The sequence below is a fragment of the Nerophis ophidion genome, linkage group LG11, assembly GCF_033978795.1.
Source record: "Nerophis ophidion isolate RoL-2023_Sa linkage group LG11, RoL_Noph_v1.0, whole genome shotgun sequence".
Taxonomy (NCBI): Eukaryota; Metazoa; Chordata; class Actinopteri; order Syngnathiformes; family Syngnathidae; genus Nerophis; species Nerophis ophidion.
In genome coordinates this window covers 51828548-51855311 of record NC_084621.1, presented here as the reverse complement: position 1 = coordinate 51855311, position 26764 = coordinate 51828548, and the positions used below count along the sequence as shown (strand labels likewise).

At 40.0% G+C, this 26764-nt stretch overlaps 1 protein-coding gene across 4 annotated transcripts in view; it reads right to left on the bottom strand.

Moving 5' to 3' along the window:
• Nucleotides 1-11216: 11216 nt before the first annotated feature.
• The window catches only part of entpd3 (ectonucleoside triphosphate diphosphohydrolase 3), a 45146-nt gene continuing 29598 nt past the window's right edge, over nt 11217-26764 (bottom strand). For 3 of the 4 annotated variants that reach the window (XM_061916233.1, XM_061916231.1, XM_061916232.1), the window contains 4 exons: nt 26121-26384; nt 25917-26045; nt 19822-19959; nt 11217-16038 (listed from right to left, as the gene is read on the bottom strand). In XM_061916233.1, coding sequence (XP_061772217.1) covers nt 15850-16038; nt 19822-19959; nt 25917-26045; nt 26121-26384 — 720 coding nt within the window. In that variant the 3' untranslated portion in view covers nt 11217-15849. Of the gene's footprint in view, nt 16039-19821; nt 19960-21211; nt 21546-25916; nt 26046-26120; nt 26385-26764 lie in introns of those variants that run through there. The other variant, XM_061916234.1, reaches the window with a different exon arrangement.

The window sequence follows — 26764 nt, the reverse complement described above, 5'->3', positions numbered from 1 at the left end:
CCGGTGGTACCTCACCCACGCCGCGGTCCGTGTCGGGATGGCCTCCAGGAACTGCTCCAGCAAGATGAGCTGGAACATCTGGCTGTCCCGTTGTCCTGGCTGGAGCCATCTTGCTGCCGCATCCCGGAGCTGTTGCCCAAGAGCGAACGGTCGGTCCTCTGGTCCTAGTTTCAAGGACCGGAAGCGGCGCCGATGGTCTTCTGCCGTGCTGCCGACCCGGTCCAGGATTGCCCTCCTTAAGTGTTGGAACCCTACCTGGGCCGCTGCTGGCAGGCTGAGCGCCGCTCGCTGCGCCTCCCCTGCTAGGAGTGGCAACAGCCTCACCCCCCACTCTTCTTGAGGCCATCCGCACGCTGTTGCGGTGGCCTCAAAGATGTCGACGTAGGCCTGTGGATCCTCGGCCTCCGCCATGCGTTGCATGGAGGCCTTCGTGCCGGCGCTTGGTGGCCCACCCCCCCCCCACCCTCTGTCCATCAGCGACTGCAGCACCTGCGTCTGCTGCTGGCTCGCCGCTGATACTTCTGCCAGCACTCTCCCAAGTGCCTCCAGTGGGGTCGGTGCAGTCATTCTGTTGTTCCTTTTTTTTTTTCCTGGATTCGTTTAGCTGGGCGCCAATGTGAACGCGTCTGGAGCCGTTGGGTCGTTCTTGACCGGAGAGAGCACAGCCAGGCGGGTGCCGAGTAGAGGGCTGTTATTTTTTTCCACTTCACAATCGATATTTTTCACTGTTTTGCTTTTCAGCAATTAGAGGCCTGCCGCTCCTTCCGTCCGCGTCTCTGCCTCGCGTCTGTTCCCCAACACCTTCTCATGGTCCCCCGCACCCCTGATAAAGAGACAGGTGATTAGACGACTCGTTCCAGCTGAGAAATTTCCTCACCTGTCATCGCTTCACAGCCGGCTCCTGTGCACGCCTCGCCCGCAGGGGAAGCGTCGACCACGCCCCTCCACACATATGCAACCACGTTTACGGATGTATGTTATAGTCTTTATAATCCAGCGCGTTAATCCGTTTTTTGGGGGAATTGAGGGGATTATTTTCATGCATTCAAGAGTCTTATGGCCTGAGAGAAGAAGCTGCTACAGAACCTCTACTACGGAGACTGCGGAACCTCTTTCCAGAGTCCAGCAGTGAAATCAGTCCTTGGTAGGGGTGGGAGAAGTCTCTACAGATTTTCTGAGCCCTGGTCAGGCAGCAGCTTTTTGCGATCTCCTGCATAGGAGGAAAAGGACTGATAATGTTTTCCGCCGTCCTCACCAATCTCTGCAGAGACTTCCAGTCTGAGGCACTGCAGGCTCCAGTCCAGACGGAGATGCAGTTGGTCAGTAGGGTCTCTACAGTCTCTCTGTAGAACAAGTTCATTGTAACTAGCATGTTACTTCGACATAGCGATTCCTCTCTTCAAAATTGAAAGCAGGATCATCCATATCCTACCGCTTCTTCCCTTACGGGGTCGCGGGGGGCGCTGGTGCCTATCTAAGCTACAATCGGGCAAACCTAAGCAAAATTTAGCATTTTTGACCCCTTAAGGAGTCAAACTATGTCTGATGTGAGAATATTTAATGGAGAAGTAAGAGTTTGACAAGATGACGGAAAACCACGCGCACTTGTATTGACACGTGCAACAACAACATGGCAACATGGTCGAAACCTACAGCGAGCTGTGATCGACCGGTAAATTGAGAGTTTTGCCTTCCGGCTCAGCTCCTTGTTCACCACGGCGGAACGATGCCGCACAGATCCACCTGTCGATCTCTCGATCCACTCCTCCCTCACTCATTAACAAGACCTTAAGGTACTTGAACTTCTCCAGCTTGGGCAGGATCTCATTTGCCCGACACTTTGGGGGCCGAGAACCATGGACTAGGACTTGGAAGTGCTGATTTTCAACTCAGTCACTTCACACTCGGCTGCGAAGCAATCCAGTAAGAGCTGAATATCCTGGTGTGAAAAAGCCAGCAGGACCACATCATCTGCAAAAAGCAGAGACCTAATCCTGCAGCCACCAAACCTGACCGTGCCTAGAAATTGTGTCAATAAAAGTTGTAGACCGAAACGGTGACCAAGGGCAGCCCTTGCGGAATTCAACCCTCACTGGAAACGTGTTTTCCTACCTACTGCTGACAATGCTGACACTCATCATTCAGGGAGCAGATTGACACAATCAGGCGGCCTAATACCCCACACTTTATGTCCCACAAATTATTGCCAATTGCTTGGATTTACACAATGTCACGTCCGGCTCCTTAAATATGCGTGGTGGTCAAGCCAGCATCTGTTCTCAATAGGTACCAGGTGCCATTTTGCCTTTCTCAAAGAAAAATACCCTAAGCTTGCTTTGTTTTCAGCTGTACGAACCATTCAAATACGAAAATAATAAATGTTTCTTCAAGACGGACAGAGGAGTACAATATTTTACGAAAAAAGACAATAAAAGCGTCAAGCACTCCAGTCCAACAGAGCAGAGCCAAAGATAGCACGAGTTTATACTGATCTTTTTGTTAAGGATTGGTTTGATATACTTTTAAGTATTGCCTTGATATTATATGTATTTTGTCTTGTTTCGGAGTTCTCAAAAATGCATTTTTGCTACAAGTGTTTTGAAAAGCACCAACTCTGTTAATCGAAATAAGGTAAAGCAAATTGAAGCAAAACCTAAAAGAGTTTTAAGCTTTTACCAAAGGCAGCAATCATAAACGAAGCTTTCAGCACATACACAACATAGCTATAGTTATATTTTGATAAAGACGGGGTAAAACACACGTACTTGTAAATGACGCGTGCTACAAAACAGCAACAAACACGGCTGTAGACGCAAAGTTAAGTCATAAAAAGCAACCTTACACGAGCAAAAACGATGCATATTTATCTGGGAAAATCTTGATTCGAATTGTCCTTGAGTTGTAGACCTCCATGATTTTCTATTTTTAAAAAAAAGGTTTGTGTAGAATGATGTCTAAAGCACATTAAATAGTTCGATAAGTCTGGGAACTCCACCGACGGATAATTCTTTATATCACTAAAAAATATATATTTTTGATAAAGTATAGGGATCTATTACATTGAATAGTTTGATTATTGTTCATTCTGCTTTTTTGCAGGAAGATCTAGACCTCTTGCTTATTCAGATAGTTCGCACTATGTTTGCTGAACAACAGCTACCTTGGCTTGGTTAACCACCACTAGTTTTCACTTCTGGGATGAAATCACGTGTCGGAATACAAGCAATGAACAATATTATTGTCAGCATTATATTGAGATTAATTTAAACACTAATGTAACTATAATCTAAATACTTAGAATGTAAGTAACACTTTAAAACACATTCAACTTGTATTTCATTAATAATGATGGGCTCATCTTGCTTATTCGGTTTGAAGCCAAAATATTGTCTATACATTTGGCTTTGCAATTTCGTTTTTTCCTCCTAATTTTTGCTACATTGAGGTGCTTCTCACTTGTGAGTCGCCATTAGTGATGCTCTCTGTCCATACATCCGGTGTGTGTGTGTGTGTGTGTATGTGTGCACTGTGTATGAGTGTGTGTGTGTGCTAACAGTCCCACCTCCACCCACAGAGACAATGATTATAGATCAATGAAAGAAGAGTTCACTCTGTTACTTTGATTCTGCCATTGAAAACCTCCTGCACCCTGTTTGACTGCGATAGACAAAGAAAACACACAAAAACGTGGCAATTCATAGATTTTATTTCAATTTATTGTTTAATTAAATTGATTTATTCAGCTTAAACCGTAGACATGAATAAGGAGACTCCACACTTATAATGTTAGGACTGAAAACAACTTTTGGATGAAAGGTCTTCAACTAACAGCAGTCCCGCATTTCAATGACCCCAATGACTGAGGATTTACACAGGCAAACACCATGAGATGTAAAAACTCTAAACTCAAGCCAAAATACTTGCATACATGTACAACCCAACTACAACACGGGCATAGTAATGAAAAGGAAAGGGCATTTCTGCACGGAACCATTTAAGCGTATGTATTTCATTAATAGGTTTTGTATCTCTTTTCTGTTCTTTGTTTTTTTTTACTTTTTGTGTGTTTTTTTTTAAGAATTTGTGTATGAGCTGCTAAATACTATGTCAGTGTTGGCGGGTGTGGAAAATGCTGCACGTTCAGAATGTTCCTCAAAATCTTTTCATTCAGCCGAGATTAACCGCATCTGGTTTGCAGTTGTACATAAAAATAAAAAAATAAAAAAAGGAGCAAAAGCAAATGAAATAGGAAGTGTTGCAAAATGCAATTTAACCAAAACCAACCAGACACAAACCTAAATTTGAAGGCTGAGAGAGAGAGTCAAATATTTATGAGATCTGTTTTTGTACAGATGTGAAAAAGAAAATGCAACTGAAAAAAATTCTTTGATGCTATTTTTTTATTTGCTTGGTCACAAGACCTCCATGTCTTTTGAACTGTGATTCTGAGAGTGTCTGTAGAGCCAGTGGATATTGATGTGATTTTAAAATGTCTCCTTTGGTTCATTTTTGTTTTCCTTTCTAGACAAATCTTTCAATAAAAAACAAAAAAATACAAAGTCTTCTCTTTAAGTGTATGTACGCTGTGCACCATATACAGTACTGCCACTAGAGGGCAGTCTATGCATGTGGTATGAATGAAGGATGAAAAAATAACCACTATGGAAAAGATCAAGAAGGCCAAATTGACCAATCAGAAACGAGCTGTGGTGATGATGTCATCAACACGGTCCACGAGATCACAGGTGAAGCCTCATGTCTAGTCTGGAACCCAAAAAATATTTTTTAAAGGTAAGACCTGTTGGGTTTTCCTCACAAATATGTTAAGCTTAGTATCCATTGTGTTGTAGATACACTTGTTTCACTTCTATAAGCTCAAGTAGTCGTTTCTCTACTTTAATTTGGTGTATTGCACTGCAGGGGTCACCAACACGGTAGTTAGCCCGTAAGGACCAGATGAGTAGCCCGCTGGCCTGTTGTAAAAATAGCTCAAGTAGCAGCACTTACCAGTGAGCTGCCTCTATTTTTTTAATTTTATTTATTTACTAGCAAGTTGGTCTCGCTTTGCTCGACATTTTTAATTCTAAGAGAGACAAAACTCAAATAGAATTTTATGAAAATCCCCCAAAATATTTTAAAGACTTGGTCTTCACTTGTTTAATTAAAATCATTTATATTTTTACTTTGCTTCTTATAACTTTCAGAAAGACAAGTTTAGAGAAAAAATACAACCTTAAAAATGATTTTAGGATTTTTAAACACGTATACCTTTTTACCTTTTAAATTCCTTCCTCTTCTTTCCTGACAATTTAAATCAATGTTCAAGTATTTTTTTTTTTTATTGTAAAGAATAATATATACATATTAATTTAATTCTTCATTTTAGCTTCTGTTTTTTCGACGAAGAATATTTGTGAAATATTTCTTCAAATTTATTGTGATTACAATTCTAAAAAAATATCCTGGCAAATCTAAAAAATCTGTGGAATCTAAATTAAATCTTATTTCAAAGTATATTGAATATATTTTAAAAAAATGTGTTCTGGAAAATCTAGAAGAAATAATGATTTGTCTTTGTTAGAAATATAGCTTGGTCTAATTTATTATAAATTGTAACAAAGTAAAGATTGGATTTTGACCTATTTAAAACATGTCATCAAAATTCTAAAACTAATCTTAATTAGGAAAAATTACTAATGATGTTCCATTAATTATTTTTTTAATTTTTTCAAAAAGATTTAAATTAGCTAGTTTTTCTCTTGATTTTTTCGGTTGAATTTTGAGTCGAAATTAAAGATAAACTATGTTTCAAAATTTTTATTTTCTTTTTTTTGTGTGTTTTCTCCCCTTTTAAACTGTTCAATTAAGTGTTTTTTATATCATTTATTCTCTACAAAAAAAACCTTCCGTAAAAGGAAAAAAATTGTACGACGGAATGACAGACAGAAACACCCTTTTTTTTAATACATATATATGTATTTATGAAAGATAATTTGAGCAAAGTGGTTATTTCTGGAAATTTATTTAAGTGTGTATTGTAGCGGTTGATTTACAGACATAATTCGCCACACCTAGTGCTTGACCTTATTGTTATTATTCACTGTACTGTTCGATTGTGCACATGACAATGTTGTTGTTTCACTGTACTGTTCAATTAGGCACATGACAAGGTTGTTCCGTTGCAGGTAATTCGGCGCGGCCCCTTTAAGTGGCCGTCAGGAGATTCTCCCAAAGGTGGGGGTTTGTTGTTCCCGCCATTTTGAGTGTTTAAGTTTCATTCTGGTTTGTTCTAAATGAATAAAGGACGCACACGTTTTTGTGTGTCAACGATACACAAAGTTGTCTTGCTTTCACGCTACAAGCACAACAGTCTCAAACTGGTAGCCCTTCGCATTAATCAGTACCCAAGAAGTAGCTCTTGGTTTCAAAAAGGTTGGTTACCCCAACATTAGTGCTAGCTCGGAAGCTAAATGCTAACGCTTAACTTTTTAATGGCTGCCTTCTTAAATGTACTCCTTATTGTAGTCATAAGTTACAACCCATAGATCAGATCTATTTAAACAATAATCAACACAGCCAGCAACACATGGATGTGAATAATTTCTGTTAAAAAAATGTACATTTCTAAGTATAACATTCCCCCTTTCTGTGACTCCAAGCAACATACAGTCAGGATTTAGATGAACAGACATCTGGCCTTTAACTCTGTCTGGGCAAGGATAACTACATTAGCCATGACTGCTTTTCTAATTAAACGTGTATTATTGAAGTACACTTCAGGGTTTCCCCAGGCTTGCCAATAGACGAGTGGCGGTGAGTGCGTGAATAGGGGTGATGTCAATATGACATCATCGTATCCATCTAGCCATTTTTTTTCCTGCTTGTCCCTCCATCATACTATTTGGCCACCACACAGTGGCATGCACTACCAACAGACCTCAAAAATCGAACTTCCCTACTAAATTTTAAAACTGCCATAAAATCACGGCTCAGCTCAACCTCTACCTGATCTGAACCAAAATTGATCCCCAGCAACTTTCCAAAGCATCAAAGAGGTTTATACTCCCCCCCCCATTTTTTGTATATATTGTGTTTCAAATCACCTGACATGTATACTGTGTATATGTGCATAACAATACCCATTTTCTATATACATGTTACAGGTTGTATATAGTTTATTGTTGAATGTATCAAGTGTGATGAATATTTAATGGAGCGCAATGGAAAAAAGCCTTTTGGCTTTTTGTGCCATCCATTTGCCTTTTCAAAGCATTACATGGATTCAATTATTTAAGATGTCAATAAACTTCTCAATCAATCTCTCGGTCAAGCGGGTGGCTAGGGTTGTCAAAGTTAACACAATCATCCAAATTGTTTGCAAACAATGTACAATACAGCATGTTTATTTACAATAGTATTTTATTCAAAACTGAAGGTTTAAGTCCTCACTTTATTGATCTGATTGATTTTTATTACTATTAATGATTATTCAAGGCCTACTGAAACCCACTACTACCCACCACGCAGTCTGATAGTTTATATATCAATGATGAAATATTAACATTGCAACACATGCCCTTATGGCCTTTTTAGTTTACTAAATTACAATTTTTAATTTCCCGGGAGTTTCGTCTTCGAAACGTTGTGTAATGATGACGTGTACGCAAGACGTCAGAGGGTTTCAGGAAGTATGAGCACTACGCACACACACAGCTAAAAGTCATCTGCTTTAACTTCATAATTACACAGTATTTTGGACATCTGTGTTGCTTAATCTTTTGCAATTTGTTCAATTAATTTTGGAGAAGTCACAGTAGAAAGATGGAGTTGGGAAGCTTTAGCCTTTAGCCAGACAAACACACGGTGATTTCTTGTTTAAAATTCCCGGAAGTGAAAATTTACTATGGATCAGAGCGCGGTCAAACAGACATGAATCCAGACCAAATGTCAACCAGCGGGTTTCGGTGAGAAAATAATGGTTAAAAAGTCGCTTGTTACCGGATATCACCGGAGCTTCCATCCTGCTGCAGCTTCGTGACTTCCCTCAGAGACACTGTGCGTCCCACTGTGCGTGGACACACTTCTCTGACTATCAGGTAATATTAAACTCACTAAAACACTAGCAACACAATAGAAAGTTAAGGGATTTCCCAAAATTATCCTAGTAAATGTGTTTAAAAACACCGGAATCCGTCCCAATGCAATGGCGTTTTTTTTTAACTCGTTTTTTTTTTTTTTTTTTTCTAGTTTGTCGCTATCATTATCCTCAAACACAAATCTTTCATCCTCGCTCAAATTAATGGGGAAATTGTCGTTTTCTCAGTCCGAATAACTCTGTTTGTTGCAGGCTCCCATTAAAATCATAGTAAATATGTGAGGAGCCATCAACATGTGACGTCATCGTCTGCGACTTCCGGTAGAGGCAGGGCTTTTCTCTTAACACTGACAGTTGCCAACTTTATCGTGGATGTTCTCTACTAAATCCTTTTAGCAAAAATATGGCACTATCGCGAAATGATCAAGTATGACACATAGAATGGACCTGCTATCCCCGTTTAAATAAGAACATCTAATTTCAGTAGGCCTTTAAAGGTTAATGTACCAGTGATTGTCACACACACACTCGGTGTGGCAAAATGTTTGTCTGCATTTGACCCATCACCCTTGATAACCCTCTGGGAGGTGAGGGGAGCAGTGAACAGCAGCGGTAGCCATGCCTGGGAATCATTTTTGGTGATTCAACCCCCAATTCCAACCATTAATGCTGAGTGCCAACACTGAAAAAAATAACTCATAAGATTTACTTGAAAAAAGTATTGTATTTGCAGACAAATGATTTAAGTAAAATTTAATGCTGCAATATCAAGTAACACTCACTTGCCTGTATCAAGTAAATTCTACTTACCATATAACTTAACAGTTGTGAAGATATTAAGTAACAGTTACTTAATTACATCCAAGTTTTAAGTTATATTTATTTTAACAAATTAAGTAAAGTTTACTCCTTTTTCATCTGTAGGAACATCATTTTACTCAAAGTTTTAAGTAAATTTTATATGCCGTATTTCCTTGAATAGCCGTCGGAGCGCTAATTAATTTAAAACCTTCTCACTCCTGCTTATCATTGGCGTGCAGTATAAAATTGAGTATAATGTTAATGTCTTTAATAGAAAATTACTCTGCGGCCGTGGTCCGGTGGTTTGGGACCACTGCTCTTCAGCATGTCATCGCGCCGTCTTTACAACCATACAGTCTGCGTGGCGGAAGGACGAATGCATTTCTCCACCTTTTGATAAGGAATTGCGATGCATACTTACTCAACAGCCATACCTTTTACACTGACGGTTGTGATATAAACAACTTTAACATTCTTACTAATATGTGTCACACTCTGTGAACCCACACCAAACACATTTCTGGAGAACATTGACTCTGTAACACATTATAAACGCAAGATAAGAATTACCCATAATGCCACCTTGCAGTGCACTGTGAAGTGATCCTAACGGCCGGAGCAGAGCCAGTCGGCCAGAGCCTGTTGTGCTGTGAGCATGCGTCGTCCTGCATGCGTTTCAAAACACTAGATTTTCAGAGTAAAGTTTATGCAATATTTTTAGGTTTATGTACATACAATTATTAAACATTTAAATAGTATGAGGAAACATAAGTAAAACTTACTCTTCCCCCATAATTCATGTATTACGTTAATAAAATGTTTATTTTACTTAAGAAACTCTAGTTCTTACTGAATGTTGAAAATATTACGTATAAATTATGACAGTTACTCTAATAGAGTTTACAGCATCAAAAAGTCACTTTTTTCAGTGAAGCAGGGAGGCCATAGGTGCCATTTTTATTGTCTTTGGTATAACACGGCCTGGGTTGGAACTCACAACCTACCGATCTCAGGTTCGGACTCTCTAATTGGTATATTTAATAATTTATTGGACTTTATTTATTTGCATGCAATGTGCAATGCTACATTTTTATTTACGGAAGCATTTTTTTCAAGACAGTACTAAGTTTGCACTTACTGTACTTAATGTCAATGTTAGAGATTATTATGTATTTGCATGTAGTTCCCTTTTAAGGGTGAAATGCACTTTTTTGGAATTTTGCCAGTTATAAGTATTTAGAAAAATACTTATTGGCATGCAGCACAGTGTGGGACAGGGGTTAGTGCATCTGCCTCACAATACGAAGGTCCTAAGTAGTCCTGAGTTCAATCCCGTGTTCGGGATCTTTCTGTGTGGAGCTTGCAGGTTCTCTCCGTGACTGTGTGGGTTCTCTCCGGGTACTCCGGCTTCCTCCTACTTCTAAAGAGATGCACCTGGGGATAGGTTTATTGGCAACACTAAATGTTCCCTAGTGCAGTGGTTCTCAACCTTTTTTCAGTGATGTACACCCTGTGAACATTTTTTAAATTCAGGTACACCCTAATCAGAGCAAAGCTTTTTTGGTTGGGAAAAAAAGAGATGAAGTAAAATACAGCACGATGTCATCAGTTTCTGATTTATTAAATTGTATAACAGTGCAAAATATTGCTCATTTGTGGTGGTCTTTCTTGAACTATTTGGAAAAAAAGATATACAAATAACTAAAAACTTGTTGAAAAATAATCTTGTGAGTCAATTATAAATAAAGATTTCTACACATAGAAGTAATCATCAACTTAAAGTGCCCTCTTTGGAGATTGTAATAGAGATCCATCTGGATTCATCAACTTAATTGTAAACATTTCTTCACAAAAAAATAAGTCTTTAACATCAATATTTATGGAACATGTCCACAAAAAATCTAACTGTCAACACTGAATATTGCATTGTTGCAATTATTTTCACAGTTTATGAACTTACATTAATATTTTGTTAAAGTATTATTCAGTAAATAAATGTGTAAAGGATTTTTAATTTCTGCTATTTTTAGAATATTTTTTAAAAATCTCACGTACCCCTTGGCATACCTTCAAGTACCCCCAGAAGTACGCGTACCCCATTTGAGAACCACTGTACTTATATGTATGTATATATATATATATTTCTCCATACATATATATGTATATATCCATACATATATATATATATATATCTCCATACACATATATATATATATATATCTCCATACATATATATGTATACGGTAAACTGTGATCTCTTAACAGAAAGAACCGTCTGAGTTAATCTTTGTCGTTGACTCGTAATTTCACAACCACAACATTCACAGTTGGTAGGTACATTTATTATGAGTTATTATCAAAACATAGATGACACAGTCAACGCATCACATTAGAATCATGCATAATTGTGTCCAGTGCTAACATAATTGATTTCGTTCATGCTACCAGACATGACCTTATTGAATTGAGTTGTTTTGTAATCATCGTTTTCTTTGGACAATACAGAAAAAAAACATTACCATGAAAAACTTCCATTATGAGAAAAATAATTACCACCGGCTGCTCAACAAAATGTTATAATTAAAACACCTTTTCTTAAAATAAAATTGCAAATCCTACTTGAGTGTCATTTCATTGCTTTTGAAGTTACAATAGGTAATTATGCAGCAGGCCAAGTTCTTGGTAGGGGGAAAAGGATGTCTAATGGCCGATACAGAGACTACACAACTGTTCTAAGTCTACACAAATAGCATACATGAGCTTCATCTAACATGTATGTTTAGCTTACACACTATCTACACTGAGTTTTAAGAATCAGTGTTTTCAAATTAGTTAACACATAAAAAGTGATATTTTTTTGCATATGCATTTAGTGCAATTGAAGTGCATACTGTATATATTATTAGAGAGAAAAACAGGAGGGTGTCAGGACTTTTTGGAAGTAAAATTTTGAAATAATTGTTATTGTGTCCCTGAGATTAAAAAAAAAAGCATCTTCTGTTAATTACAACACATTGCACAATTAATTTTAAAAAAAAGACACTACAATAATGCCTCCAAATCCAGTGTTGTAAATGATCATAGCCAAAACTACAGTAAAATTAAAGTTTCAGTCTTGATGTACAAAAATTAAACCAAACGACCAGAACACGCATTGCAATGAAGTTATGTACAAGCTTCCTAAATTTGTAAATAATAGTCAAATAAGCTATGATTCATAAAACTTTTTTTTAAGAAACTGTATTGGGTATGTGCTACATTTAGGTGTTTAGCTTTGTTAGCGTAAGTAAAAACATTTTTTAGGGGAAGCGCAATACCGTGTGTTTCAAAAACAATAAGAGTAAAGAACTCTAGCCATTTTTGCCATGAAAAACATAAAATAAGTCTATTGAATAAAAAGGGGCTCTTTTTGGAGCATGTTTTTTATTTTCCCTCAACATGTAAAAACGTTTTATCATTCATGATTTTTAAATATTACACAATGTTTTTCTTGTTTTGTTTAGCTAGCTTAAAGACCTTTGACCTACATTGGATGTTTTTTTTAGCATCTTTAATGTAAAAATGTATCCAAGTGTTCCACCACATTGTTAAATTACTTAGGATAATGTTTGTACAATTTTGTTCTGGGCGATGGTTCGCTACTATATTGGATCCACTTTGGACTGGACTCTCACCGTTATGTTAGATCCACTCTCCTGTCCAAAGGCAAAACCTAGTAACTCACTTCTAGCTGATTTTGAGAAAACAAAGGAAAACCAATATATCTTGATGCTATCTTACAAAGATCTACAAAGTTATCAAACGTGTAGATGTTTTCTTGAGCTTTCATTTTCTTGCCGATTGATCAATGGATTGAATCTGCTCTCATGAACGTGTGCCCTTTAGGTTATGTGGTAGTTGCTAGGTCCTGCCATGCGCGTAACAGCTTACTTACGGAACAAATTACAATATCGCATACACTAATGTAAAGCATATCACCTAGGAACTCCAAAATTATTATCAGCTCAGTTTTGACCAAAATTGAGTTACTGGGTTTTGCCTTTGGACGGGAGCACTATGGTTTGGACTTTCACAATATCATGTTAGACCCGCTCGACATCCATTGCTTTCGGTCCCCTAGGGGGGGACGGGGGTTGCCCACATATGCGGTCCTCTCCAAGGTTTCTCATAGTCATCATTGTCACTGTCCCCGACGTCCCACTGGGTGTGAGTTTTTCCCTTGCCTTTATGTGGGCTCTGTATGGAGGATGTCGTTGTGGTTTGTGCAGCACTTTGAGACACTTGTGATTTAGGGCTATCTAAATAAACATTGATTGAATGATTTGTGTTTGTGTCTTTTTATTCTTAAAACATAGGTTCAAACAAATTAAGTTGTTTCTTTTTTTTTTTAGACACGTCACTCAAGATAGCTACACGGGATACTGTCAACAGGTAATAGACATCTCTTAATGAATGATGGGTTCTCAGTTCTGTCTGTAAAGCGCTACATGAATAAAATCCATTATTATTGTTGTTATTATAAAAAACTATGTGTCTTTACAGAAACATCTTGTACCTGGGGCAATGGTTTGTTAAAGGTTTACATAAAGTGTCACTTCAAAAAAAAAATAAAGTTTGCTTTACTAAAAATACCGTTTTGCTACATCTGCGGTTTACAGTAGCTTTGATTATGTGGCTTATACTTGCCGGTGACTGAAAATTGTGGAGTATTGCAGACAATTTCCGTAGAGAGACATTTCGTTTGAATTCACTTTCAACACATATTTGGCTTATACATTTGTTTTTGCACAGTTATTACATTTATTTTTCTGTTTCTGGCATTCCTAAAAGTACCACTATTTAGAGCCGGCCTACAATTAGTGGCACTCATACTCTACGGTCTTCCTCATTTTTTGGGCTAGATATATGAAGTAATTACAAATGACTAACAGAATATGATTCTTTCATTGTTAGTTTTTCCTTTAACATATTATATTCATGCTAGCACAGGTGTCTCAAACTCAATTTAACTGAGAGCCACCGGAAGTAGAGTCTGGGTGAGCATAGTGTATTCACTTTAGAATCACGTTTTAAATACGTGACTCCATTTTTTAATACTTCAGCTTACTTAACGCAAGTTGCTCATTGTGTTGTCCTGTGTGTGATTGTTGTGCTGTATTTTTTTTTGTAAAGTTAGTGTCTAGTGCAGGGATATTAAATGTTCTCCAGGCCAAGGATCCCCAAAGTTACAGTGAGATGGAACGGGCACCATGTATAAAATTGATACTGTGCAACACGCATGTATTCAATTATTACAGTACAGTGCCTCTAATAGCTTGCTCGCAACTAAAGTGCTAATTCTTAGCTATCATAATTGCTAACATGAATATAATGATATAATTAGTATCCATGTTTTTATTTTCAAGCAGCAAATTACATTGAAGAGGGTGGTCGTGTCACTGCCACTTCTAAACTACACTACATGGATCACTGTTAATGTGTAATTAAATACATTGAAATGTTTATATGTATTGCAGGCAATTATAAAAAAAATAAAAAAGTACAATTAACCAGCATTCACAACCCCCCGCAGTACCTCTGCCGACCCCTTGTAATTGTAAAGACCTGGATCTAGTCCAATTCAAGATTGCCATGTTATATGCAACTATTCGCCGTCCAGGGTTTGTGGACTGCCATTACAGACATGGACATCAAGTGATACGTCAAATTTTTGATTCATTATTTAAGTGGTGTAGTTTTATTTTCCTAAATTTAATGCTAGGTTGTCAAAAATATTACATATTCTGTATTTTCCAGACTATAGAGCACACTGGTATATAAGCCGCACCCACTAAATTTGAGAAGAACAAATATTTTCCATATAATACCCACACTAGACTATAAGCCGCATATATGTAGTGTAATGATATTTTTCTTTTTTTTACAAAGAAGGACTTTGTAAATGTTTTTTTTATACAACTTAATGGTTTCCAAACGGTGTCCATAACATGGCAGTAAAACGGCTGATCAACCAAAATAAAAGTCATTGTCACGGACCCATTAGCTGCGGAAGTTAGCTCTCCAATCAACTAAACAGACTCAATAAGTCCACGGTGACGTTTTGGTGAATTCACGAAACTGAAACGATACAAAAAGAATGCCATTGTAAGTTAATAGTTCTAACAGACTTTTGTAAATATTTTAGCATGCTAGCAAATGCTAACAACTGCATTACTTTAAAATAGCACACACAAATATGCATGAAAACACTATAGAAATCACAAATAAAATGGTTAATTAAGTAAGAATTGTTTTAAGTTACACTGTAAAACTTACAAACGATGCTTTGAATGATAAATGACGATTCCATACGAGGAGAAACGCAATTGACGGGTGGAAGAGTGAACTGCAATTTTACTTCCGGTTGAAAGGATTAATGTAAACAGAATGGCAATGCAGCACTTCAGTACCTGCAGTGAGCAAGCTAGTCCATAATATGGTGCCATAGTACAATAAATAACACACCCATTCAGTGTATTTATATTTTTTTAATCTACTTTTTTCCTTATGGCTGTCCGCGAAAAAAAATCCATATAGTAGCTGCTCCGTTTTATAAGACGGAGGGGGAAAAGTGCAGGAAAAAAGTTGCGCCTTACAGTCCGAAGTTTACCATACTTGTTAAGCCTCTGCCTTGTTTTTAAGGAGTACTTTGGCCTACTACACTACTGTATTTTAATTTTGCTCATTATGGTGGTACTTGGAGAACCAAGTGTTTTCAGGGGTTGTACTCGTTTAAAAGTATTTGAAAACCACTGCACTTAACTTTTAGTACATTTTTTTGTCATGCTTTCATAATATTAATTAATCTTCCTGAACCCACTTGTAAAATATTTTGAGACAATGCAAACATATAAGCTGTAAACAAGGCTCTTAAAGCGGGACACACACATAAGAAAAGACATCACTGGCTATGCTCAGTAGCACATGCGAATAAGGATAATGAAAATAAAGATGACAGTAACAATGATTAGAGCTGAAAATAAAAAGACAAGACCGGCAAAGACGGGGTTAGTCAACGGGAGGACTTCTTCCACCTCTGATGGTATCATATTGGAGCTACTCAGCATGTATCCCAGACTCCAACCTACGCTGGTGTTCCTCACCTGGAAAGCAGATATGATATCACATGATATTACCCTTTTAAGTGGCTTATAATTAAGGCACCACTTTGTCTGTCGTGCACTGTTATGACTCAGAGATGAGTCAGAAAATTCCATCCCCATTCATAGTTTCCCTCCGCTTGTCAATACACTTGTGGCGCTGGCAGGCATGACAAGGGGCGTCCTCAATGATTTGGGGCTGTTTTTCTGCTTTTATGCATCTTCGTCAAATTTGCGAGATGATGCATATATTTTTTTAAAAGGCTTAACAATATTGTGTGTACATTTAAAAACAAATTTGTGTTATTAGTAAATAGTACTTACATATATTTGTTTTATTTAAATGTGTTCTTTTTTTCATTGTTGCTGCTTAGTGTAACACAGGCCAAATACAAGTGGTGGCTGCTGGTTTTTCAAGTAGGAGAAGCTCATTTTTAGCTACTTTTTAAACACAAGTACAGTTTCCAATAATAGATAAAAGAAATAACGATGCTTTTAAAAAGAACACGATTGTAAAATTTTCTATATCGACTCGGAACAATGGAATGAAAGTTGAAAATGGTCTGTCAGTGGTGTATATTTGAAAACGTCTGACTTGCTCATTTTGCTGTCAATCATAAATTAATTCAGCCTTTGACGGATCATCAAATCATAATGTGGAAGGGCAGCCGCGGCTGAGCCCACTTCTCATTCACTAAGCCGAGCATTTATCCAAAGACTGTCCAGTTTGGCAGCAGTAGAACCCACTGTATGCTCCAAATGAATTCAAAGAACCAGCTGTTCCGAAAATTGCTGATTCTGAAGAAAAGCTGAATGCATTCTAACGCATATTTAGTTAAAGAAATAAAAGCATAAGAGTAAAAATGTAACCACGTTTTCTTATTGCCGGGTAGGCCTGAACAATTATTTGAATTTTAATTTCGATTCGGATTATAGCTTCTCACGATTATGAAATAAAATAATGGAAAAAAAAACGATTAATACAAATTCAGATAAGGACGAGGAAAAAAAGAGGATGAACACGGGAAGTTTGGGATCTCACCATGGCTGCTATTTTTCATTTGACACAATGCCAGGATGCCTAATTAATAATCACTAAACTAAACAAAAAAGCAAGGCAAATGATTTCCGCGTTCACATAACTGCAGACAGTTTCAGATAATTGGCCAATAAAACGGAATCTGCAGGTAATAAAATACTGTACAAGTGTATATAAAAGTACAAACTCCGTTGAGTTGGGAAATTATGTTGGATGTAAATATAAACGAAATACAATGTTTTGGAAATAATTTTAAACCCATATTCAGTTGAATATGCTACAAAGACAACATATTTGATGTTCAAACTGATAAACATTTTTTTTGTGCAAATCATTAACTTTAGAATTTGATGCCAGCAACACATAACATAGTAGTTGGGAATGGTGGCAATAAATTCTGATAAAATTGAGGAATGCTCATCAAACACTTATTTGGCACATCCCACAGGTGTGCAAGCAAATTGGGAACAGGTGGGTGCCATTTTTGGGTATAAAAACAGCTTCCCAAAAATGCTCAGTCTTTCACAAGAAAGGATGGGGCGAGGTACACCCCTTTGTCCACAACTGCGTGAGCAAATAGTCAAACAGTTTAAGAACGTTTCTCAAAGTGCAATTACAAAAAATTTAGGGATTTCAACATCTACGGTCCATAATATCATCGAAAGGTTCAGAGAATATGGAGAAATCTCTCCACGTAAGCGGCATGGCCGTAAACCAACACTGAATGACCTCCGATCCCTCAGACGGCACTGTATCAAAAACCGACATCAATCTCTAAAGGATATCACCACATGGGTTTAGGAACACTTCAGAAAACCACTGTCACTAATTGCAGTTTGTCGCTACATCTGTAAGTGCAAGTTAAAGCTCTACTATGCAAAGCGAAAGCCATTTATCAATAACGTCCACAAACGCCGCCGGCTTCTCTGGGCCAGACATCATCTAAGATGGACTGATGCAAAGTGGAAAAGTCTTCTGTGGTCTGACGAGTCCACATTTTAAATTGTTTTTAAATATCTTCAACATTGTTTCATCCGGACCAAAGGGGAAGCGAACCATCCAGACTGTTATCCACGCAAATTTCAAAAGCCAGCATATGTGATGGTATGGGGGTGCATTAGTGCCCAAGGCATGGGTAACTTACACATCTGTGAAGGCACCATTAATGCTGAAAGGTGCATACAGGTTTTGGAACAACAAATGCTGCCATCTAAGTGCCATCTTTTTCTTGGACGCCCCTGCTTATTTCAGCAAGGCAATGCCAAGCCACATTCAGCACGTGTTACAACAGCGTGGCTTCATAAAAAAAGTGTGCGGGTATTTTCCTGGCCCACCTGCAGTCCAGACTGTTTACCATCAAAAATGTGTGGCGCATTATGAACCATAAAATACAACAGCGGAGACCCCGGACTGTTGAACGACTGAAGCTCTACATAAAACAAGAATGGGAAAGAATTCCATTTCATCAATTAGTTTCCTCAGTTCCCAAACGTTTATTGAGTGTTGTTAAAAGAAAAGGTGATGTGACACAGTGGTGAGCATGCCCTTTCCCAACTACTTTGGCACGTGTTGCAGCCATGAAATTTTAAGTTAATTATTATTTGCAAAAAAAAATAAAGTTTATGAGTTTGAAGGCTTCACAGTGACAGAGGGGTTAGTGCGTCTGCCTCACAATACGAAGTTCCTGCAGTCCTGGGTTCAAATCCAGGCTCGGAATCTTTCTGTGTGGAGTTTGCATGTTCTCCCCGTGAATGCGTGGGTTCCCTCCGGGTACTCCGGCTTCCTCCCACTTCCAAAGACATGCACCTGGGGATAGGTTGATTGGCAACACTAAATCGGCCCTAGTGTGTGAATGTGAGTGTGAATGTTGTCTGTCTATCTGTGTTGGCCCTGCGATGAGGTGGCGACTTGTCCAGGGTGTACCCTGCCTTCCCCCCGATTGTAGCTGAGATAGGCGCCAGCGCCCCCCGCGACCCCGAAAGGGAATAAGTGGTAGAAAATGGATGGAGTTTGAACATCAAATATCTTGTCTTTGTAGTGCATTTAATGCAATATGGGTTGAAAAGGATTTGCAAATCATTGTATTCCGTTTATATTTACATCTAACACAATTTCCCAACTCATATGGAAACGGGGTTTGTACATGTATGTACATATATCAATGTAAATATTTATTGGTATGTGTATATATATATATATATATATATATATATATATATATATATTCATACAATGTATTACTTGAATTTGTAATGGGAGGGAAAACCCTCCCATTACGATTCCTGTAAAGAATGCAAGTGTGTTTGGAATCTCAGTCAAAAAGACCGGGAGACACCCAAAGGCGATTAACAGCACACACAGTACACCGAGTCCCTTGTTGGTGGGCTTGTCTTCAGGGAGCGCTGCCAGCTGCTGAAGATCATCAAAAAAGGCAGCCGGAATGTGTAATTGTTGCTTTTTTACCCCCGACTTGTGTCACACATGAGGAATCTCCTTCATTTGAGGGAGCCTCATTGTAAAAAATGCTCCATATCTTCAGGGCATCCTGGAGCCAAACATAGCCTGCCTTTCAGCTCATTGAAGGCAGATGATCATGATTATGTTTAATGGGCCACAATGTGTGGTCGCACTAATAATGTTCTCTGAAATACTCTGATCAACTTGGTTCAGATGTCGTCCGACATTCTTTGTCACACACACTCAACATTGTCAAAAAGTCAGGATCTTTTTCCACTCGTCCAACTCACCTTTTTAACAAAGTGAATGTTTCTCCATGTGTCTTTGTCAAATTTGTAACCTTTGGCCGTTAGAGTGAAGATGTAATGAGAGGCGAAGCAGTAAGTGCGAAGGTGTTTTTCGATGACCCAGTGCTTCTCCGTCTTTAGCTAAAAAGAAAATGTGTGTTAGTTTGTTGTTGGTGTGTGTTTGAATAACAAAATGCAAACAATTAGATATCTAGTGATGAACAGTGGGTACTTTTTAGTCAAGTTTTTAGGGGTGTAGCAGTCTATGTATTCGTAGTCCGATTGTTTTGCGCTAAATAGTTTTTTTACACTCGTTTCCACTATCCATATTCTCCCATCCAACCTATGGACACGCCCAACCCTGTAAGTTCCATGAAAACGATAACACTTAAAATTTGAAAAGGCTTGTGGAGAGGCGGGGCCGACAGAGCAGCAGGGTACCCTTGAGCCCGGCCCAAGATGGCGGCGAGGAGGTGGAGAAATCCAGTGGGCGTCGAGGTGGGGCATGCCGGGAGCGACGCCGCGGGCGAGATCAGGTGTGTGGATCGCGCACCTGGACACAATCAATGTATCTCCTCTCAATGTATAAAAAAGGAGAAGGAGGAGAGACGGGGGCGGAAGGAGTTGGAGAGCGCTCAGCAGTGCGTGAAGAGCGGAAGCGAGAGAGAGCAAGACGGCGACGACGAAGAAGCGGCCGACTGAAGAGCGACACGGAAGAGCGAGCAGTGGGAGCGACGACGGCGCAAAATACTTTCTTTATTTGAAAAAATAAAAAGGAGTCAAACCGGCACGAGAATACCCTTCCTTGATGGCCTTGGGAACCCGCACGGCAGCATGAGACCGTCACATTTGGCGCACAACCCGGAAGGACAATCGGAGGCGAGGGAGGACGATCACCTGTGGGCTCTAGTCGGCGCGTTCACCGAGCTGGCAGTCGGCAGCGGCAGCGGCTCGAGGAGTCCCACCAAAGGTTGCGGCTCCTACAGGTGCTGGCGGAACAGGTGGGGGGAGGCGGCGAGTGCCCTCCCAAAGAAGCGGTGAAAGAAGAGGTGGAGGAAGAAGAAGAAGTGCTGGAGGAAGAAGAAAAAGTGCTGGAGGAAGAAGAAGTGCTGGAGGAAGAAGAAGAAGTGATAGAAGAAAAAGACAAAAAAGAAGTGGTGGTGGTGGAAGAAAAAGATGAAGAAAAAGAACACGATGATGAGGGAAAAGAACATGATGATGATGAACATGATGATGATGATGAAGAAAAAGAACATGATGATGAAGAAGAACATGATGACGATGATGATGAAGAAGAACATGATGACAATGATGATGAAGAAGAACATGATGATGATGATGATGAAGAAGAACATGATGATGATGAAGAAAACAAAGAAAAGGATGAAGAGAAGGTCAAAGAGGCTGAATAAAGGTCAAAGAGGACGAAGAAAAGGACAAAGAAGGAAAAGACAAGGAAAAAGACAAAGACAAAATGGAAGAAGAAAATGAAGAGAAGACAGGTGGCCGTGGCAGTCTTCATTTCCCGCCCCTTCAAAAAAGGGAGGGGGGAGTTCGCTCAGCCGTTCGGAAGCCCGGCTTGCGTCTGGCGATGGAGGTATATAGAGAGGCGGGGTCGGCGGGCCAACAGAGCGTCATTTCATGCTGGAGCCCGGCCCAAGATGGTGGCGAAGCGGGGCGTGCTGGGAGCGACACCGCAGGCGAGATCAGGTGTGTGGCTCGCGCACCTGGACACAATCAATGTATCTCCTATCAATGTATAAAAAGGGAGAAGGAGGAGAGACGGAAGGAGTTGGAGAGCCCGCAGCAGTGCGTGAAGAGCAGAAGCGAGAGAGAGCAAGATGGCACGAGAATGTCCTTCCTTGATGGCCCTGGGAACTCGCACGACAGCATGAGACTGTCATAAGGCTTTACAGTGTGTTGCCTAGCTAGAAAGTAGCCTTTGTCATGTAGCTGAATGTGCCTATAGTCCTATGTTGTACCTGCCTTTGATTAGTGGTTGGGATGCTTACTTGCTACTGGTCAATAATCAGGAAGCTATTTATTCCTGCCTCGCGCTACACTCTGGCTGGTATTTGGTATTTATTTTCATGAAAGTTTATATTGATTATTTTCTTCACTTTTTTACCTGCAGACTGCTTCCTAATGTCTTTCTGCACCCTGGGGAAACGACCACTGCATAATCATGCGAACCAAATGTAACAGTAACATTACCGAGACAAAGTGTGGCTAAGTTGGTTCTGAGTGCTGCTTAAGGGGGAACTGCCCTTTCTTGGGAATGTTGCCCATCGTTTTTTTTTTTGTTTTTTTTTTTGTTTTTTTTTGCAGTCTAACATATAAAAATCAACTCGTTCTGGGTGGATAGCAATGCAGCTAATGGGATCAATCAATTCTGCCAACAATACTTCATGTACGTTCTGTGTTCGGAAGCAGAAGCGGGGATGCCGAGCGGGGCTAACAACAAAGCTAAAGGTTAATCCTGACAGTACGGCGCTTCCTTCCATCCTGCTTTCAAACGTCTACTCCCTGGAGAACAAACTGGACTACCTGAAGCTGGATTTAAATGCGAGACGCGAGATGAGAGACTGTTGCGCCATATTTCTAACAGAAACGTGGTTGAAATCATCCGTTCCGGACGAGGCAGTTAGCATCGAGAGGCTAACTATGTTTCGGTCGGACAGGAGCAGATCTCTCACTGGTAAGTCCCGAGGCGGGCGGTGGTGTCTGCATATACGTCTACAATAACTGGTGCAATAATGGGAAGTTAGTATCACGTCACTGCTCTCCTGATGTTGAACTATTAACTATATAAAATGCAGGCCATTTTATTTACCCAGGGAAATCAGTGCTATGATCTTCACCGCAGTGTACATTCCCCCCAGTGCTAACACCAAAGAACCTTTGAATGCTTTGTACTGCTCCATCAATGCTACACATCCAGAGGGAGTTTTCATTGTTGGGATTTTAATCAAGCTAACATGAAAACGGTTCACTCTCATTTCCATCAATATGTGAATTTTGCAACCAGGGGTGGAAGCAAGCTGCACTTGGTTTATAGTATTATTAAACAGGCGCATAAAGCTGCACCACGCCCCCACCTCGGCTCCTCAGACCATCTATCTGTGATGCTAATTCCTGCATACAAGCCCCTGCTGATCAGGAAGCAAGCTATAGTGAAGCAGATGAGGACCTGGCCAGAGGGAGCAATGTCAGCATTATAAGACTGCTTCGAAACCACAGACTGGGACATGTTTAAAGCTGTCGCCACTGAAAATCACCACACATGTGGAGGAGTATGCAGAGTCTGTGTCCGCATACATTCAGAAGTGCATGGAGGATGTCAGTGTGATCAAGAACATCCCCACACGGGCCAACGAGAAACCCTGGATGAACAGTGAGGTACGTGCAATGCTAAAGGCTCGGAACAAGGCTTTCAAGTCTGGCGACATGGTGACATTAAAATCAGCCCTAGCTAATCTGAACCGTGCCATTAAGGTTGCAAAGCATGCTCACAGTCAGAAAGTGCAGGACTTCTTCGAGAAACCTACAATCACTAGACGAATGTGGCAGGGCATACAGGTCACCACGAAATATAAAGCTGTCCCCTGTCCCTGTGACAACAGTATCAGCTTCCTAGATGACCTTAACAACTACTTTGCAAGGTTTGAGGCACTTAACACCAGTCCGGCGAGAAAATCCATCCCTCGCCTTGATGAGCAGCTGCTCAACCTGGATATAGCGGATGTCCGGAAAACCCTGAGGAGAGTGAACCCCCGGAAAGCACCAGGACCTGATGACATTCCGGGCATGGTAGTTTAAGGATGTGCAGACCACAGACATCATCAACATCTCGTGGACCCAGGCTGTGATACCATCATGCTTTAGATGGCCACAATCATCCCAGTGCCTAAAAAACTCACAATCTCCTCCCTCAATGATTACCGCCCCGTTGCACTCACCGCCATCATAATGAAGTCCCTTTGAGAGGCTGGTCAAGGAATATATTGTCTCCAGACTTCCACCCACATTTGACCCATACCAGTTTGCTTATCGCCCTAACCGCTCCACAGAAGACGCCATCTCCTCTGCACTCCACCTGAGCTTAGAACATCTTGAAGGAAAGAACACACATGTGCGGATGTTGTTCCTGGACTTCAGCTCAGCATTCAACACCATCATCACTTGGTGAGCAAACTGGCCCCCCTTGGATTCAGTACCCCCTATGCAACTGGCTGCTGAACTTCCTCATAGACGGACCCCAATCTGTGAGAGTGGGCCACAACACCTCCAGTGCCATCTCCCTGCGTCCTGAGTCCACTGCTGTTCAAGTTGATGACTCATGACTGCTACGCCAGGTCCACTACTAACCACATTTTGAAGTATGCAGACGACACGGCAGTGGGGGGCCTCATCGGTGGCAACAATGATATGGACTACAGGGAGGAGGTGAAACATCTGGTTGACTGGTGCAGAACCAACAACCTGGTCCTGAATTTCAACAAGACCAAGGAGATCATCGTTGATTTCAGGAAGCACCAGTCCAGCCACGCTCCACTCTACATCAACGGCACAGCGGTGGCGATGGTAAGCGACACCAAGTTCTTGGGGGTGCAAATGACTGAAACTATAACCTGGTCCCTACACACCGGAGCTCTTGTAGAAAGAGCTCAGCAGCTCATGCACTTTTTGGTCGGATGAAAAGAACACAGCTGTCTTCCCCCCATTCTCACCACATTCTACAGAGGCCTTATAGAGAGCCTGCTGACCAACAGCATCTCTGTCTGGACTGGAGCCTGCAATGCCTCAGACTGGAAGTCTCTCCAGAAAGTGGTGAGGACGGCGGAAAATATCATCAGGATTCCTCTTCCTCCTTTCCAGGAGATCGCAAAAGCCGCTGCCTGACCAGGGCTCAGAAAATCTGCAAGACTCCTCCCACCCCCACCAAGGACTGTTTTCACTGCTGGACTCTAGAAAGAGGTTCTGCAGTCTCCGAAGCAGAACCTTCAGGTTCTGTAACAGCTTCTTCCCTCAGGCCGTAAGTCTCTTGAACGCATCTTAATTAAATTATCCCCTCAACTCCCCACAAAATGGATTAACTCGCTGGAATAAAAAAAGACAATACAACATACATCCATAACATGGACACATGTGAAAAAGTGCAATATATTTATCTGTACAGTAATCTATTTATTTATTTATATATATTTATTTATTTTAATATATATATTTATTTAATTATTTGTGCTCCTTATTGCTTTTTTTATCCTGCACAACCATGAGCTTATGTAACGAAATTTCGTTCTTATCTGTGCTGTTAAGTTCAAATTTGAATGACAATAAAAAGGAAGTTTAAGACTAAGTCTCTCTTCTTCGCGCTCACTTCTATAGGCAGCAGTTCATCTTGCGTTCATATATATTCAGCTTCAAAAAGATAAGGTTTTTAAACCTCATTTGTCCAAAAATAGTAGTATTTGTTGTCTGTTACCAAGTCCGCCATAATTAGAACACACTCGCGTATTTGTTTGGGGAAATAGGAACACACAATAGATGCTGGAAGTTGGCTGCGCGCTGCTATGGAAACGGAAATAAATGCGCCAGAAAACGAAGTTCTACTATTAATTATAATGACCAAAATATGGTAAATATTTTACATATTGCATATTGTTATGAACGTGTCTGTTACTGCATTAAATATAGGCTTGCAGCATCTATATAAAATGTTGATGGAGGGTTTTGAATGTGTTTTAGAGGGCTTGTTGAAGGCTACAACAGTGGCTCTCATTAGTTGCATCTTCCAAGCGGTTTTTAATTATCTTTAAAATCCAAATAAAAAAAAGATGTGTCTTCTTGTCTCTCATAATGATTGTGAACGATGGGCAAAATTCCAAAAAAAGAGAAGTTCCCCTTTAAGTGATTCTCTCCTCGACAAGTGTTTCAGCCTGTGTCAAGTCTGGAACCAAACGTGACGTCACGAGCAACACAGGTAATAAAATAGAGCACCATTGGATTCGATCGTTGCCTATAAAAGTAACGGATTCGGTAGCCATCCCTAGTGTTGTATTACAATATGTATATGTGTAATGAATTACAGTTCTTACCACACTCCAAGGTGTGCTGCACAATTGGTTGATTTTGTTGTTGAATTCATCATACTCTGATGGTGTGACCTCTTCAGTGTCATTGTTCATCAGCAGAGCTCTGGCAATGAAGAAGTACCCTGCATATGCCTAAAAACACATACCGACGTAGTAAATGATTTCACATTTTCTTTTGCTGCCTTGTGTGTGTATACTTTGTCTTACCGAGAATTCTCCGGTGACTGGCGGCTGCTCGACTTTATTGAAGGAGCAGTGGGCAGAAGAACAGGGGCTGAAATCAAATATGGATTCCACTACTTTCCGACATTGGTTCGAGTCACCCACACCCACCATGTGGTATTGTTCATCCGGGTTGTAGTTTTTTGGTTTCTTTGTGCACTCTGTGTCATAAATGGTTGAGGCACTATGGGTCATTTCGTAGTCTACCGGGTAGCAGGGGTTGGTAATGTTGACATGGTTAGATGATCCCTGTAGCATTGCGAGAAGGAAGTACAGGTCAGAGGCCGGGGTGTTAAATGGATTACATCATGCAAAAGCTGTTGAGAGTGCATCCAAACACAAGATGATAAGACTAGAAGGTGGACCTAGGAGCTTTATGATTTCCATTTAAAAATATTCCCGTAATGCATTAGGTTGAAGCTGAAAACATATACCTGTCACATTATACCCACTTTCTCCTCTTACTAAAAGTTGCACGAGGAGCTGAATACAACGGGAAATAATGCATTTCTTCCACACTGACAATACACATACTCCTAGCCAGATCAATATCTTTTACGACATAATGCATCCATGACTATCTGCTTTTTGGCTGTCTGCACCACGTCATTGATAAATTATTTACATTT